The sequence below is a fragment of the Pelodiscus sinensis genome, chromosome 10, assembly GCF_049634645.1.
Source record: "Pelodiscus sinensis isolate JC-2024 chromosome 10, ASM4963464v1, whole genome shotgun sequence".
NCBI classification, from domain to species: Eukaryota; Metazoa; Chordata; order Testudines; family Trionychidae; genus Pelodiscus; species Pelodiscus sinensis.
In genome coordinates, this window is record NC_134720.1 from 27,224,168 (window position 1) to 27,240,694 (window position 16,527).

The window sequence follows — 16,527 nt, forward strand, 5'->3', positions numbered from 1 at the left end:
AACTGGCGTCCAGATTCAGCTGCTGCTGACACTGACCAGCGGCTGACTACAGGAAGCCCGAGGCAGAGTTGCTCTGCCCTGGGCTTCCTGGAATCAGCAGCTGATCAGTTTCAACAGCAGCTGAATTTGGACGCCTGGGACAGAGCAGCTGGGGCGCTGCCGGGTAGGTCCCCGCAGCGCCGCACCTCAGCACTACTGGACCAACCCAGCAGCACCCCAGCTGCTCTACCCCAGGCGTCCCCAAGTCAGCCACTGCTGAAACTGATCAGCAGCTGATTCTAGGAAGCCCGGGGCAGAGCAACTCTGCCTTGGGCTTCCTGTAGTCAGCCAGTGGTCAGTTTCAGCAGTGGCTGACTTGGGGACGCCTGGGGCAGAGCAGCTGGGGTGCTGCCGGCTTGGTCCAGTAGCGCTGAGGAGCGGAGCTGCGGGACCAACCCAGCAACACCCCAGCTGCTCTACCCCAGGCGTCGTTGGCGAGAAAAGCCTGGTCTGCTGGGGGGGGGGGGGGTTCGCTAGCTGCACCCCCCCCCCCCAGCAGACCAGGGAGACGCGGGTGGCGGGACTGCCGAGATGCACCGCGGTCCCGCCCACATCCTCCGCGGCTTTGCTCCGCGTCTCCCTGGTCTGCTGGGGGGGGGGCTTCCAAAGCGGAGCAGCTTTTCTTGCCCCGGAGGATGCAGGCGGCGGGACCGCGGCGCATCTGGGCGTCCCGCCGCTCCCGTCCTCTGGGGCGAGAAAAGCCTCGTTCGTAACTGCGGATCCGACGTAAGTCGGAGCCGCGTAACTCGGGGACTGCCTGTTTTTCTCTACTCTGTTTTTTTCTCTACTCTGCTCTGTTTTATTCCCATACTTTCCTCCATAGATCACTTCCCTTCACTACTTGCTCCATCTTTACTTTATAACTCTTTTATTATGGTCAGTTAAATTAATGAATTATCTAAACAATGAAGCTGTACTGATTAAAAGGTTACAGGGATTGTGAGGGTGTAACATGAAACTCCCTTGGCAAAGGATCCCCTGTTCTTTGAAAACTGTTATTTGGCAAACTCACTGTACCAAACAGATGTCTTACCTTTACAAATGACTGTTTATGGAGAAATATTTTGTATCCCCAGAAAGCTCAAAAGTTATCAAGAGTCACTATCCTTGTGAGACGTATGCTTGGGTATTAGATTTTATGGCACTATTATGCAACACCGGATAAATCAGCTAGCATACAAGCTATAAATCTACCTTTTTTGCACTCTCATTGTCTGTTTCTTTATGAAAATAAAGTCTGTCTCTCCTCTCTCTCTCTCTCTCTCTCTCTCTCTCACACACACACACACACACACACACACACACACACACACACACACGCACACACTTACTTTCTTCCACTGCTTATGGAATTCTCTCTAAACAAACCAAAAACTTAATGGCCTATTTCTTCCCTAGCCAGGTGTTACTAATTTTTCTTTGTCATTAGCCAGCACACTTCCCCCCAGTATTCTAATTGAAAACATGAAGAAACTTACTAAAGCATCTTCAGTTCACTTTATGCTCTCTAGGAATATTGATGAACTACAGCAAGAGTTTTAAATCTGGTATGTGAGATGGATAAAATTCATTTATCTGAGCAGCTTTATTTGGGTCAAATATAATGCTGACCTCTCTAAAAGGCCCAATGAGAGTGAACCGGCACAGATGAGCACCAGGAGCAGGAGAATGTAAGGACTGTTAAGTTCAGTTGCAAAAGTGGAGAACTTTGTTATTTTAACTCCATTTATCACCTTATTTTTAAAGGTAATCAGCCTAGGGTAGTTAAATAGTGGAGTTTGTTTGCATTGTCATTTTTTTCTGTTGAAAAACAAATATTCTTTAGTGGTTCTGGTCAGAGGTTATACATATATTATACTTCAATGAACCATGCCAGTTTAATCCAGTTGAGGCTATGGCTGGATGTTAATACAACAACAATCTCCCCATTCTTCTTTTGGAGGGCACACAGACACTGAATTCTATTCTTCCAGGGACGACTATATAAATGTAAGCTTTTTGATTCCAAAGCATTGGAAGTCTCATGTGGAAAATACATTAGCATGAACTCATTGCAGTTGACCCACTGTACGTTCCTCACGAGCTGTACTATTGAAAAAATACACTTGTGGAAAAAGTTCAAACCAGAAAAGATTCTCCAATTTCAGACAAATTGAAGGCAAACCGGGCATGGAGCTAAGAAATATGTTGAAGTCACACACCTTACGCTGACACTACAAACATGGTAATTGTTTCTGAATGTTTTTTCAATGGTCCCCAAACTCCTTGCACTGTCTCTCATGGCACCTTAAGTTGTTTCAGAAGAGACAGTGGATTTTTATCAATGTTTTTAGGACGCTCCCAACTGGCACATTCATCACCTCCACTTTTTGGAGAATGGGGGCTGATAAAGTAGCCCCCTTACTCCCCTTTCCTCAAAAGCCCTCCACCCCTCATTCTACAGCAGGGGGAGGGGGAGAGGTGGAAGGGGAAGGGATATCCTGGAGGGAAGGGGAATGGTAATTCTCAGAAACTAAATGAATAGGTTCCTTTTTATATCTTATTTTACAAGCATTCAGGCTGACTAGAACATTCTTTTCTATATGAGCCTTTGAAGTCACATGCTAAATTGCCACAAGAATACTTGCAGCCCTTAAATGCTTGTGCATTTGTTAGTGTTGGGATCCTACTGTTTGTTGCTTGCAAAGTGAAAGGCAGTTGTGTTATGTTTCTTGGGGTATTTGCAATGTGGGTTGTGTTTTTTCATTCAGATGCTTTTTTTATGCAACCCTATTGGAGCCAGCCAAAAATCAAATCTGCAGTTTCAACTTAACCACGGTTAACAGAACAAAAGCAGAAACGTCTGAAGAGTAGTTTTGGAAATTGGACTCCGCTGAATGGTAAGCTTTTCTCTGTCTTGTACTTGTCTTTGTTCTGGATCTTTCGTGCCAAAATTAAAGCAAATGACCTTGGGATTCACATGAGCTGGCCTGCTCCAAACCCACACAGCTGGATCTCTGGAGCCCCTTGTTTAACTGGAGAGCATGCACCAGAACTGGCATGCACCCCTTTCCACTCCAAAACTAAAAATGTGGTTTTCCCCACTTGTGGCAGCAGACAGGTCCTAGGTAAATGAGAATAAAACCTCAAATTTTGCATCTCCCTGGTTAGTATGTTTCCACTTTCAAACTATAAAGTGATCTCATTGTGTAAGACCTAGTCTACATGAGAGCTACATCAGTTTTACACACACACAAATATCTTAAACTGGCAGGAACCCCCTGTGTGGACACTTATTTCAGTTGAAGAGTAACCCATTCCATGTTAATTGTAAGACTTAATCAATGTAACTAAATGGAAATATCAGATTTCAAATGGAAATAGAAACTGCACAGCCTTTTGCACAAGTTTAATACCACACCTCTAGTTAATCCAGTGTGACTTTCTCATGTAGACAAGGTTTAAGGGTCTTGAAGAATATTTATTGAAGTTTATAAACCACTCTGAGAAATCTTGCAGGCTCTGCAGTTTGAAGTCCACAGGAAATATGATTACTTTATTTTCCCTCTTGAAAATGTCTCTGCTTTTGGGACTATATAGCTATTCTATGAGTACCAGTCTCCTGGCTGCAGGAAGTAATTAATGTAGAATTCCAAAAAATACATTGTTAGATAACGGAAAATTGATTCCCCTAACTAGGAATGATACAGCAGCACAGTTTTCATTCCTGGCTTTTTTTTTTTTTTAAGCAATGTTGCATGTTGAAATCTGGCTGAGAACTGGAGTGAAAAGACATGAAATGTTTGATTAGATCTGACAGCTCCCATGTTTCTTTACTTAGGTTGACACTGGTATTATAACAAATTTAGAATATGCTCTGCAACTTTCCCATTGTACGTATTCTGTTGCTGCAATACAATAGGCCACAGGGGAAGTTGAACAGCACAGAATGCAATTAGAACACCAATGTAAATTAATATTTTGTTAAACTTTGGGGATGCTATGGGCATCAGAACATATATATAATGAAATCTGAGAAATGACCATGTTTTATCCTCTTGCAGGGAGAAAGATGTTTTGTACCATGCTAATATTTTATACAGGGCCAATTTTAGGGATGAGTGAGCAGAGCAGTATCCTTAGATGCCAATTTTCATGGGATCTGGGTGACCAGGGCTGGTTTTTGTTCAGTTACTCTAGGAGTGGGAGGTTGTCATGGTGGGAAACCTTTTGACCAGCAAAATGCTTAGGGGAAGCCCTGTATTTTTACATTTCAGCTCCACTACATTTAGCCTTATTAGTTGCTATCCAATACGTAGCAATATGTTTCTTCATCCTGTGATTGTTTTTTGCTGGGAAAGTCTACAGTGATTGTATTGTCCAGGTTCTCCAGAATCTGCACAGTGCTTAAATGTTTGAGTTGAAAACACTGTAGGGGAATGTCAGGTCTTTTCAGGAGCCAGCAATTTGGGCTAGGTTTGGACTGACATCCTCCTCCCTTTCAAATGTGTGTGTGGTCATTGGGACCTGTGATGAAATGTACAGAATTGGGAAGAGGAACTGGAGACTGTGTGGAAGCAGGAGGAATGTGGAGGCAGGAGGAATGTGTACAGAGGATTTTCATTTGGCCATTCACAATCTTTCAGCACCCCTTGATCTGTTCTAAGGCTATGTCTAGACTGCAGAGCTTTTCTGGGATACCAGAGAGATCCTGGAAAAGCTCTGCCACATCCAAGAAAATGGAAAAAAAATGAAAAAAAATATCGGAAAAGCAGATGCATTTTTCGGCATCCCTGTAAATCTCATTTTACGAGGAAGAAGGGATGTTCCAAAAGCAGGGTTTTTTTCCCCTGAAATTTGGCCCTAAGTAGATAGGCCAAATTTTGGAAAAGCCTCTTTCAGAAGTAAATCAGAAAAAGATACACAATTTGCAACGTGCAAATTGTGTTTCTTTTTCCCATTTATTTCTGTAGTGTAGACATAGTCTAAGAGTGCAAATATCTAGAGCTCAGGAAATGGGAGTAGTGGCAGTGGAAGGACATGGACAGGAAGAAGGTGAGTGATCTGGGAAGGACAGGTGAGAGCTAATCTTGCCAAAAGAGGAGGGGGAGGCAGAGAGATACGGAGAGAGAGAAAAATCTTTGAGAGAGGAAGAATCAGAGTGGAGTGTGGGAGAAGACAAAATGGCATCAACAGGGCTATAAATCTGACTTTATTTGAACTTGTCAAATGGAAAGTAGGCACATTTAGAAAATCCTGTGCAATGCATATGCTGAATAAACTCTGGGCAATTTAGTTTTAAACACACAAAGCACTCTAGTATCCACTCATTAAGATGTTTGAATAAAGTAAGATCTAAGAACTTGGAACCTTGTAGTCTCCTGCCAGTCAATTCCCCCCCACCTCCCCATGGAAAGCGTCTTTTCACGTGGTAAGTTGTAAAATTTGTTTTCCTGCCGTTTCCCTTGCACAGTAAATCAAATGAGAATTTTTTCATAGCTCATGAATGGGTCCCTTTATTTGCATTTTTAAATAAATGTTCAAACACACTTTTTATATGAAATGTTAACATTGTGTAGAGATAAAGAAGGGGTTAAGAAGGAGAGGATGCTATCTTTGGCAAGAATAAGTACTTCAGATTGAAGGGTATATGGATGTTTTTATGATGTGTATTCAAGGGGTCCAGTTTTGAATGTGTGGATTATGGTACTGTTTTTCTGCTGCTGCTTTTTAAGTTTACTAGCCAAGCCTCGCCTCACAGCTGCAATGCAACAGGCTGAGGGGCAGCAGAGCGGGGAAGATGCAGTGGCAAGGTGGGTGAGGCATAGGGGAGGGCATGCACAGGAAGACCTGGAGGGCACAGGCTCAGGGAACTGAGGGAGGGACGGGCAAAGCATGGTGGACAGGGACTTATCACCAGCCCCACTGCTTGCAGGATCTCCACTTCTCTTTGTTCCCGGTCCGATGTGCTGCTTGGAGAAGTCATTTGCCACTTTTTCCATGGTCTGTTGCCCCTGTAACTCCTCACCCAACTGCTCACCCAACTAGGGACAGGCCATCCCCAGGGTGCAGGAGCAGTGCAGGGCCTTGGCCCACAAGCCACCTACCCCAGTGGGCACAGGTCTTCTTGGTACACTGCTGCTGCCAGCTCCCCCCGCACCTGCCAGCCACTTGCTGGGGAGGTGCCGAGCCCTGCCCCGAGGTCCCCCCAATAGCAGCCTGAGGGGAGGGGCCCCAGCCACACTCATCACTTCTCATTCATTCTGGCATTTTCTAAAAACGTCGCAAGTCTTCTCAAATGTTCTCTATGACAGATGGCGTGACGGACACCTCTCCTTTTATAATACTATAGATTACACTACTCGGTAAATAGACATTACAAATGTTTTTTATTTAATCGACACAAGTAATTATCAAATCTTTTCATTTAAGTGCTATTTTTCAATAAAGAAAAGAAAAGGTTAAAGCAATATATCAAGTAGAAAGAGAACTTGAATAAAATAGGAAAATCGTTAAAAGTCAGAAAAAAATGCATGGACCCACTATGGCTGGTGTTTTCCCATGGCAGTAAACCAGGGCTTCAGCTCCAGCACACAGACAGGTCGCTGCCTGGCTGCTCCCACCCTGGCTGCCAATCGAATTGCTAGCACATTGATTCAGAATACATATTACAATGAAGCAAAGAGAACACAATTTGATTCATAGAAGACAATTACAACAAAATGGTAGATAAGTTCTTAAAGTTCATAAAAATCCTGTTGAAAGCTACCCAACGGATTAAGTCTTCAAGTTGCTAAGCCCCTTTAATTGCCATTGAATGGAAGTTGGGGTACTTTGGGCTTCACGGTATTGGGCTCACTTTTAGCTACTACAGTGGATTTTACACCCACCTGCAGAAGAATGTTGTCCCTGCTTAGAGTGGATTGTGCTTGTGCACAATGGCGAATAGTTCAAAGACCCTTGAAAACACTGAGAGTTCTGCCCTCGCCATGTTCATTTGTCCTAGGTTATAAATTTTGTTTGGATGAAACAAAACAGACCCAAGCAGAAGGAAAAATGATCCTTTCAACTGCTGGTGGTATAAGGCTGTTTCATCTCTCCAGGCAGTTTAATCAGAGTGTGAGTTATCTAATATCTTTCTGGCCTACTATTCTTCAACATGTCTGCTCTCTGACCCCTCCCTTCTCTTGGTTTGCTAGATGAAAAAAAGTCCATTAGGCAGCAACCTTTCAGATGGGAATAATGAACCTGTGACGTGGAATAATATATTTGCTTTTGTTGGAACTTTGACTGGCATTTTTTTTTCTTGTATTGGTGTTTGGCTATTTGCCAATTCTCTGGCTTTGTTTTTCTGATAGAGCTTACTGGGAGGAAAGGTAAGACCCCAAAAAGAAGGAAGAACATACAGGGGTTAAAAAGCTGGAGTGACCATCTGTTTCAACCACTAGTCCCAAAAGGGACTGCCCCAAAGAAAGAGCCAACTAAAAGGAATTGTTACAAAAGAACTGAAGAGAGGAGGCCAGAAGAGGGAAGAGTTCACCAGAAATCCATCTGCATAACCCTATTCAGCCAAAAGCAAAGATTTCAGCAATTAGATCCCAGTAACGAATTATTGCAACAAATGTTTGAAATTACAGGCCTATAAACTGGGGAGCTATTTCATGAGAGACATTACTTCTGAATGTTTTTTTATTTGAATTACTATCTGCTTCCCAATGTCTAAAGTTAGAGATAAAAGTGTGGAGAGGGAATTCTTTTCTTAATGTAACACATTAAGTTTTTTCCCCCCTCGTAAGCTCTTAGCCACATAACCATGCAAGTATTCACATGACTTTGCAGGTAGAGTGCATATTCAAATGTGCTTTGTGTCCTTTGCCAATATAAGTGTCGGGCAACTGGGGGAAAAAAACTAGATCTTATTGATGGGCTACAGCCAGTGTATAACAACAAACTTAGTTATCAGCTGACAAGTTGCATTTTGAAATCTTCAATTTTTTAGAAATGCCTTAGTTGAATTGGATACAGTATAGCCGTAAGAATTTGCACTCCCACTGACTGGGCAACACCTACTGAGCCTTGTAAATACCAGTGAAAGTTGCTCATGATTTTATCTTTATTTGGCATATCTTAATCTTGGGTGATTTCCCCAAGATTTCCTCAAAAGTGCAAATCTGCACCACATCGACTAGAAGACAAAGAGCAAGACTGGGGCGGCACAAAAATGAACTTCATTTAGTATTCAAAATTATATTTGAGTGCTGAAGTTTTGTTTTTAATTTTTGGCAATATATGTATATCCATTACTAAATAATTTTGTATAAAATATATTTGAGATACCTCATTTCTGTGTTTTCTCTATCAAATCTTTAAAATGTGGGGAAGGATTACTCATTTTATGCAAATTACACAGGGTACAGATTATTTTTGTTGTCTTTGGCATAATTCCATGTCTTCTTTCACTGCAACTCCTCTTTCTTCTTTCCTCTTTAATATTCTTGGTTTGCTCAAACTTCTTCATAACAGTTATTGCTTCTACTTTTACCCTAGGTCTCTACTGTCAACAACCACATGCATAACTTTTACCAATGCAGTGAAGAGCCTGATCAAAAGAAATTTCTTCTTTCTTTGTGAACTTTTTTGTTATTTTTTGACACCCAAATGGGAGACCTTAAGGAAGTAAGTTGCTGTCAATCAAGCTCCATTTTCTCCTAGATTTGAATATCCTCTTCAGTGCATTTGAAATGATGCATTCACCCAGTCATTGGGCTTATGCTTCAGATAATAGATTTTTTGGGGGGAAAAGTGTAGTGTATGGCATGTTTTCCGGTGTTCATCATGAGTGACAAAAATTGAAATGATTATTTTATTCCCTATAATAAAATAGTCTATGTGAGTTTCTCTTTCATTGTGGGTATCAATATTTGGAAACAAATTGATCAGATCGGACTGAGAAGTACAAAATTTGTGCAAAGCAAAAAAATCCAAAATGCTTTGGCTGTCTGTGAGCAGAAGCGTTTGTGAAATCCTGATCCGATAGCACATGTAATTGTTTTTAAAATTTGTTTCTTATGCTTTGTTGTCTTTAGAAGAAATGACAGACTATTAATTACACTTGGCAACATGCTGGTGACCTACATTCTTGTGTGTGTTTCCAGCAAAATATGTTTTCTTTACAGCCTTGAAAATAGGCTGGAGCCATTCATTTAGAACTTTGAAATCAATGGCACATGTTTAGCAGTGATAATGTTACTTTTGGCCAGCTCCCCTCAGTCTCAGCTGCCTTGTGTTTTTTGTGTTTTGTTGAATTAGGATAGTGGTAGAAAAGGGAGTTTGGTTTGTAATGCTGTAAAAATCTTTTTTTTTTTTTTCTTTTCAAGGAGGGCTGTGAGGGATGGCTAGGTTTATCTGCGGCAAGAATGTAGGCTTTGTGCCTTTTTGGCTGGTGGGTTGATTAATAACTTGTGGTTGAAGGTAGGTAGGTCACCTATGAAACTTTTTGTGCACAGAGCGCATGCATTTGAATTATGGGATTAGCATTTTGGGGTGTATTCTTTTGGAATAAAGTGTTGGATTTCTCTAGTAGTTTATAACATACATTTTACATGAACAGAACATCTTTTTTTATCAAGCTTGTTGTAAACTATGAAAAGGCGTGGAGATCATTCTATAAGACTAGTATTGCACACTCTGTACTCAAAGCACTATGGAAAGGCTGCCACCCTGAAAAGTTGTGCTGTGCATCAGCTTTCACTCATTGGATAGCACGCTAGAGAGATTTGAGCTCTCAATACTGGTTATCTCTTCATGCATCAAAAGGACCCAATAGGTAACTTGAACTATTTGGTACAATAATACGTGTGGGTCAGTTGCTAGCTAAGTTTTAATAACATCTTTCCCCTAGAACACGGAGGGAAATTGTTGTTTGGTTGGAACTTGGCAGCACTGTGGTAACCTGAAAGGGAGAGGAAAAACACGAGTTGACGATAAGAGGAAAGCAGGAAGAAGGAGAAATTACTTACATTCATAACTATATTGACCATTTTAGGCCAGATTCATCAGGGGTGGGGGGTGTAGCCATATTGTACCACACAGCTAGTATACCATGTTCTGGCCCTACACCAAGTTTAACTGGCCCAGGGAGGATCACCCCTGTATAAAGTTAATTCAGCAGCATTAAACCAACAAAGGAGTTCTACCCTGCAAGTGAAAGAACAGGCAAAAGAGGGAATGACTGGAGGAAAGGTATGTAGCCAAGATGCCCCTGCAACACTCCAACACTTGCTGCATCTTCAGCTTCTTGAAGCCACTGAATATATGTTAGAGCAGCCTTCTGGTTGCTCTAAAGCAGGAGTGGGCAATAATTTTTGAAGGGGGAGCCCACTTCGTGAATTTCAGAAGTGATTGTGACCACCCTGGAAGGGGTGGGACCTTGGGCAGAAGAGGCAGGTCCAGGAGACTTCAAGTGCTCCCTCACCCTCAGACTCTGATTGACCTGGGACTTGGGGAACATGTGAAATCTTTGTGCCCCACCCCCGCCTTGCCAGGGGCACCCAGCGCGTAGAGAGAACTGCCAGCTGTTTTGAACAGCTGTTTTGTTTGGGTCCTATCATGAGGGCAGGGAACTGGACTTGATGACCTCTCGAGGCTCCTTCCAATTCTAGTGTTCTATGATTCTAAGCGCATGCACCCCTTGCAGTATGAGGACACTTCCTGCCCCTCCCCCCCCCCAAGAAGGAAGGGAGGGAAGGTGGGTGAGTGGGTGTCAGAGATGGGGGCAGAAGGACTTTAGAGAAATATTCTCTCTTTCTTTCTTTCCTCCCAGACAGACTTCCTCCAGGGATCCAAGGTGTGTGGTCCTACCAGGGGGCCACTGCTGGTGTAGCAGCTGCATCAGAAGGGGCCAGAGAGTGGTTTTCCACTTAGTTTGGGAGGTGTCTCATCTCGCCTCACCTCCCAGCCACTGAGAAGGGCCTGGAAGTGGGGAAGTGCATGAAGGTTCTCGCACCCCACGCCCTGCCAGGAGTGAGTGGTTCCTCCTGGTGTGGGGAGGAGACTTTGTGCACTTCCCCTTCCCCAGGTCTCGCTTGGCCTGGGGTGGAAGAGTAGCAAGGCAGCTGTGAGCTAGATCAACCCGCTTGGTGGGTCAGATCCAGCCCACAGACGCTGTCTTGCCCACCCCTGCTCTAAAGCACCACAGGAAGATCAGTATTGCACAGACTGCAACAGAAATACAAAGGTGAGATTTAGGCCGCATTTCCTTGTATATTGTTATTCCTACCTTCCTGATTTTTGCTTCGTGCTTCTTAAATACAACCCAGGATCTAACTCTAGTCTTTAATTAAATTGTTTAATGCATCATCACTACCTTTTCATTCAGCTTTGAATTAGTCAAAGAGAACCAACTTTTGATCTTACATACTGTCCTGTGCACTGGTGGGTGTATATTTGTTTTTAATTGCCCTGCAAACATATCAACTAAACCTTCACTACATCATAATTTCATGCTCACATTAATGATATGACAATGACTTTGCTTCCTAAAATGGATCAGTCTTTTGCTAGCCATTCAGACACATTGAAAAAATGAATGACAAATTTTAACTTTTACTGTTCTAGATATAACTTCTGTGACATATTCTGTAAGAAATAAAGACTAAGGCTCAAGGAAATCCAGGGTAAATGATGGAAAGTCATAAGAAGTTTGTTTTTGTTGTCTTTATTGTTCAAAATTAGCAGAATTTTGCTTCATAGAACCATACAATTTAAGACCAGATCACCTATTCTGACCTCCTGCATATCACCCCCCAGCACCATAGTAAGTATATTTTCACATTTAGATTTTGACACAATGTTTCAGTTGTGTTTTATTGTGCAGACACTCTTTCAAAAGCAGAGATGTTCTAAAATGAAGTAGATAATCATTTGGTGAAATAAATTTTATTGTCTGAATTTTACAAGTGGAAAGTGAAAATCAGATTAGAATTAAATGTTTTTTGTTTTTTTTTCTGCTCTGACTTGGAAGGCATAAATGTTCATATTTTGCTTGTAATGTGTTGGCTTGTGCACATGTAGTAATACTGTTCCTCTGGCCCTAATACAGCAGGGCATGAGCACATGACTACTTTTAAGCATGTGAATGGCCCCCTTGATTTCAAAGGAACTACTAATGTGCTTCAAATTAGGCAATTCCTAGCTGAACTGAGGCCTTGTTTTATTTCTTTATTATTTTTGTTTGTAATCCTCCTCATGAGTAACTGTGGATTTGAAAATTTTAAAATCTGTTTAGCCACATCAGTCTACAAACCCATTCCCTACCTTTTTGGCAGTTATGCTCAAGCAAGATATTATGATCTCAAGTTTGTTTCTTTGCCATTGAACATAGCACACAGAGTCTTTAAACAAAATTTAATTTGTTTTGTTGGTGACTTGGGTATCATTTTACTTGCTTGACTGCAGACTTCTGAAATGTCTTCATTTCAAACTGTGTCTCAAAACATGTTGTGGACTATATAGGCCAATATAACTTTCATCAAATCTAGAAACAGGTCTTGCTGTCAGCCTTTCTTTTTTGCTTTTTATTAGCAATGCTCTTTTGATTTGTTTGTGTGAAATTTAAAAGCTAAATACAATTGGATGATTTGGTCCAAGTCAGATCCATGTAACAGAGAACATGTTGCGAAAGATCTTATTTGTGCATTGTTTTGTTACATTTAAACTTCATTTTAAACTTTTGTATTTGGAGTGATAGGATCTTGGTATGACACGTTCCTCCTGGGGCAACACTTAGCCCTCTGGCCCACCACCTTTGGCTTTCATCCACACTATCCTGCTAGCCCAACAGCATTCACACAGGCAAGGACATTCCCAGCAGGCTCTCTAACCACCAGTTTACCAGCATAGGGCCCCAGAGCAGTTCCATCCTGTCCTGGTCAAATCTGCCCAATATGTGGCTTTAATACCAATTCTGCCTGTCACTCAAAGTGGAGAGGACAATGCACATTTGCCCAAACAGAGACTTTCCCCAAGGAATGCAGTTAGAGGTGACTGGTTCAAATTAAAGCAAAAGATTTTAATTTTAGCAAACAGATGAAAGCGGATTACCTAGAGAATGAACAAAAAATGCAAACTAAGCTTAATATACTAAATAGATTTGGGTATGAATAGAAGAGTCTCACCCTAGCTGAGGGTACAGGCAGATTTTGTAGATTCTTAAGGCAAAAACTACACATGCTTTGTAGCTTGGAATCCCCGGATGTTTCAGACCCAGGCTAAAAATTCCTTTAGCCTAGGTCCAGCACTTTTCCCCAGTTCAGTCTTTTTTCCTCAGATTTTCCAGGAGTTGTATTGTGGGGGAAGCAAAGTACCTCAGATGATTATCACTTCCTGCCCTAGATAGCTGTCACACATGGCAGGAATCCTTTGTTTCAAAATTTGGTTTTAGACTAATGTGTGAGGAAAAATACTAACATCTCAAGATGGAGTCTAAAATCATGTAGCCTGGTCACATGTCATCAGAGTGTCAAAGCAGTCATTACTTACAGGCTATCTGTAGCATTCTCAGGAAGGTTCCCCGGGCTGGGGATAAACTTCTTCTAAGGCCTGTTGTTTTTCCTAATGGCCAATTGTCCCGGGGATTCCAAGCTACAAAGCATGTGTAGTTTTTGCCTTAAGAATCTACAAAATCTGCCTGTACCCTCAGCTAGGGTGAGAATCTTCTATCCATACCCAAATCTATTTAGTATGTTAAGCTTAGTTTGCATTTTTTTTGTTCATTCTCTAGGTAATCTGCTTTCGTCTGTTTGCTAAAATTAAAAAGTATCTTGTCTAGTGGGCATTACCTAGGTATGACTACATTTGAAGCACAGATCCATAGTCGATATTTATAACTTTAGACACAAAAATGATACATGTGTACAAGTAGGATAATGATATTCAGCAAATCATAACCTTTTCAATAACACCTCACATGACTTATCTAGTACAAAATGCATCATAACCATGCCCTATACATATCACCATAATATCACTATGAAGAATATGTGGTGCAGTGTCACATTTGGAAATGGGAAGGTAATTTGCTTACTATTAAACAAAGATGACCATTTATCACTCTTGGGCCTGGAAGAATGCATAAAATAGCTTTCTCACCTTTTAAGGGGAGCTGACATCCATAGATATTACAGGTGCATTATTACCATTGAAAGTCCTGAGACTAAAGCATGAAATGTGTTGCAAACTAAATTCCTGTGGATTCAAAAGTGTCAGCATGGGCACTTGATGGAATGTCTGTTTCAAGATTCAGTGTGGAGAGGAATCAAGAAAATCAACCACTGAGCTGGCCGTAATGAAAGGGGGTATAGCAGTGTGACAGAGTGCTAGGTACAAAGGCCTGAGTCAGCACTCTTCACAGTAGCCCCAAACAGACTATGCAAGGCTATGCCAAATTTGTGGGCAGGGTAGGGCAGAAAGGCCAGTTAAGCCATTAGTCAAGACCCCAACAAATAGGTACAGAAAGGAAGAGCTTGGAGGAGGGTGGAAAAGGTTAGTGAGAGAGATTGATTGCTCACTTGCTCACTCTCTCTCCTCTGCTTAGGAAAGGTCTGAGGTATGCTATCAAGGTGGTGGGGTGAAATTATAAATAATTGCACAAGGTATTGAACCAGCAAAAGGGTCCCTGTGTAATTTATGGACTGAGACAGAGGCAGAACTAAGGCAGCACTGTTATAAGCATCAAAACACTGTTATAAGCATCAGTGATGATATGTGGCTCTGTGAATATACAGGGAACAAGGTCATCACTTAATTTCATAATGTGTTTTGGGAACAGAATTGCTATTAAACTCTAAATTGATGAGCTACTTGAACAGCCAGTCACTAACCAATAAATATTGAGCATGTCTGGAAATAAGGTCCCAATTTACAAGGTAATACCTAACTTTACACATACAAGCAGTCTCTTTGAAGTCACTGGGCCCGTTCCCATGGATAAAAGTAGGTATGAGCTTGGAGAGGGGTAGAAGGCAATATTTACAGTACATCTACACAAGCCAGTGTGTTACACAAGTTTTAAAGTCTCTAAATCATGATCTGAGGACTTCAGTGATGATATGTGGCTCTGTGAATATACAGGGAACAAGGTCATCACTTAATTTCATAATGTGTTTTGGGAACAGAATTGCTATTAAACACTAAATTGATGAGCTACTTGAACAGCCAGTCACTAACCAATAAATATTGAGCATGTCTGGAAATAAGGTCCCAATTTACAAGGTAATACCTAACTTTACACACACAAGCAGTCTCTTTGAAGTCACTGGGCCCATTCCCATGGATAAAAGTAGGTATGAGCTTGGAGAAGGGTAGAAGGCAATATTTACAGTACATCTACACAAGCCAATGTGTTACACAAGTTTTAAAGTCTCTAAATCATGATCTGAGGACTTCAGTAACTCAGCCAGAGGTTAGGGGTCTATTTCAAGTGGGATGGTTCTGTGCCTGCAATGTGCAGGCCAGATTAGATGATCACAATGATCCCTTCTGACCTTAAAGTCTGAGTTTAAAAGAAAAAGAGGGCTTGGCAAAGTGTGTATGTGCTGCAGGCTGCAGAGAAAGGAAATGGAGAAATACAGACAGGAGCAGAGAGAAGAGGAGAGGGACTGACAGCCAGAAGTAGAAAAATATTTCTTGGAGGAGGAGGTCTGGAGGACAAAGCCTCAGCCTAGTGACCTTGTGATATTTCATACCATATGCCAACAACTGCTGGGTATAAAAATCCTCAAACCAGACCTCATGTGATTAGTGTGATGTGCACACAGTAACTTTTTTAACAAAAGTATGAGGTTTCTTACTATACTTGGTCCTGCCCAAACACCCCAGCATTTTATGCTAACCTGTCTGCAGCCCAATAATGGCCTGGGTCATGTCCACCTACAAGAAGTACGCCTTCCTTTCTGGCCTCAGGGGTATAAGGGAGGAGAAAAGTCTCAGGACTGTTGATCTCTTTAGGCCTGGTCTACACTATAGTTAGGTCAATGTAAGCTGCCTTGCCTCAACCTAGCTGTGGAAATATATTCACTGCTGACATAAATGCCTCACTATGCCAATTTATTAACACACCACTCCAAGTACCATAGAGTTACCAGTTAATGTAACTGGGTCCATCAGCCTCAGGGTAGACATTGTTCTGCTTAAGTTGACCTTTACTGGCTTCCAGGAGCTATCCCACAATGCTCCACACTGACAATGCAAGTTTCCCTGGTGATGACATGCACAGCTGACACAAGGAGCCAAGCATGCGTGTACACAAGCAGTTTAATAACTATGGTGGCTATATGCCAATGTTAATTAGGTCAACATAATTCTGTAGCGTGGACATGGCCTCAGTCCCAAAGTTAGCAACGTTTCATGAAATTCAGTGTCCCTCACTCTTATTGCTGAAAATTATTTACATCAGAAATACAGCAAATAAAGTGACAGTAAAAGTTATTAGCAGTAAGAGAAGAAATGCCA

At 41.8% G+C, this 16,527-nt stretch overlaps 1 protein-coding gene across 1 annotated transcript in view; it reads left to right on the plus strand.

Moving 5' to 3' along the window:
- Window positions 1–2,063: 2,063 nt before the first annotated feature.
- AADAC (arylacetamide deacetylase) overlaps window positions 2,064–16,527 on the plus strand; it is a 105,855-nt gene continuing 91,391 nt past the window's right edge. The window contains exons 1-2 of the mRNA XM_075937731.1: window positions 2,064–2,263; window positions 2,790–2,918. Of these exons, the coding sequence (XP_075793846.1) occupies window positions 2,916–2,918 (3 nt within the window). The 5' untranslated portion in view covers window positions 2,064–2,263; window positions 2,790–2,915. The remainder of the gene's footprint in view (window positions 2,264–2,789; window positions 2,919–16,527) is intronic.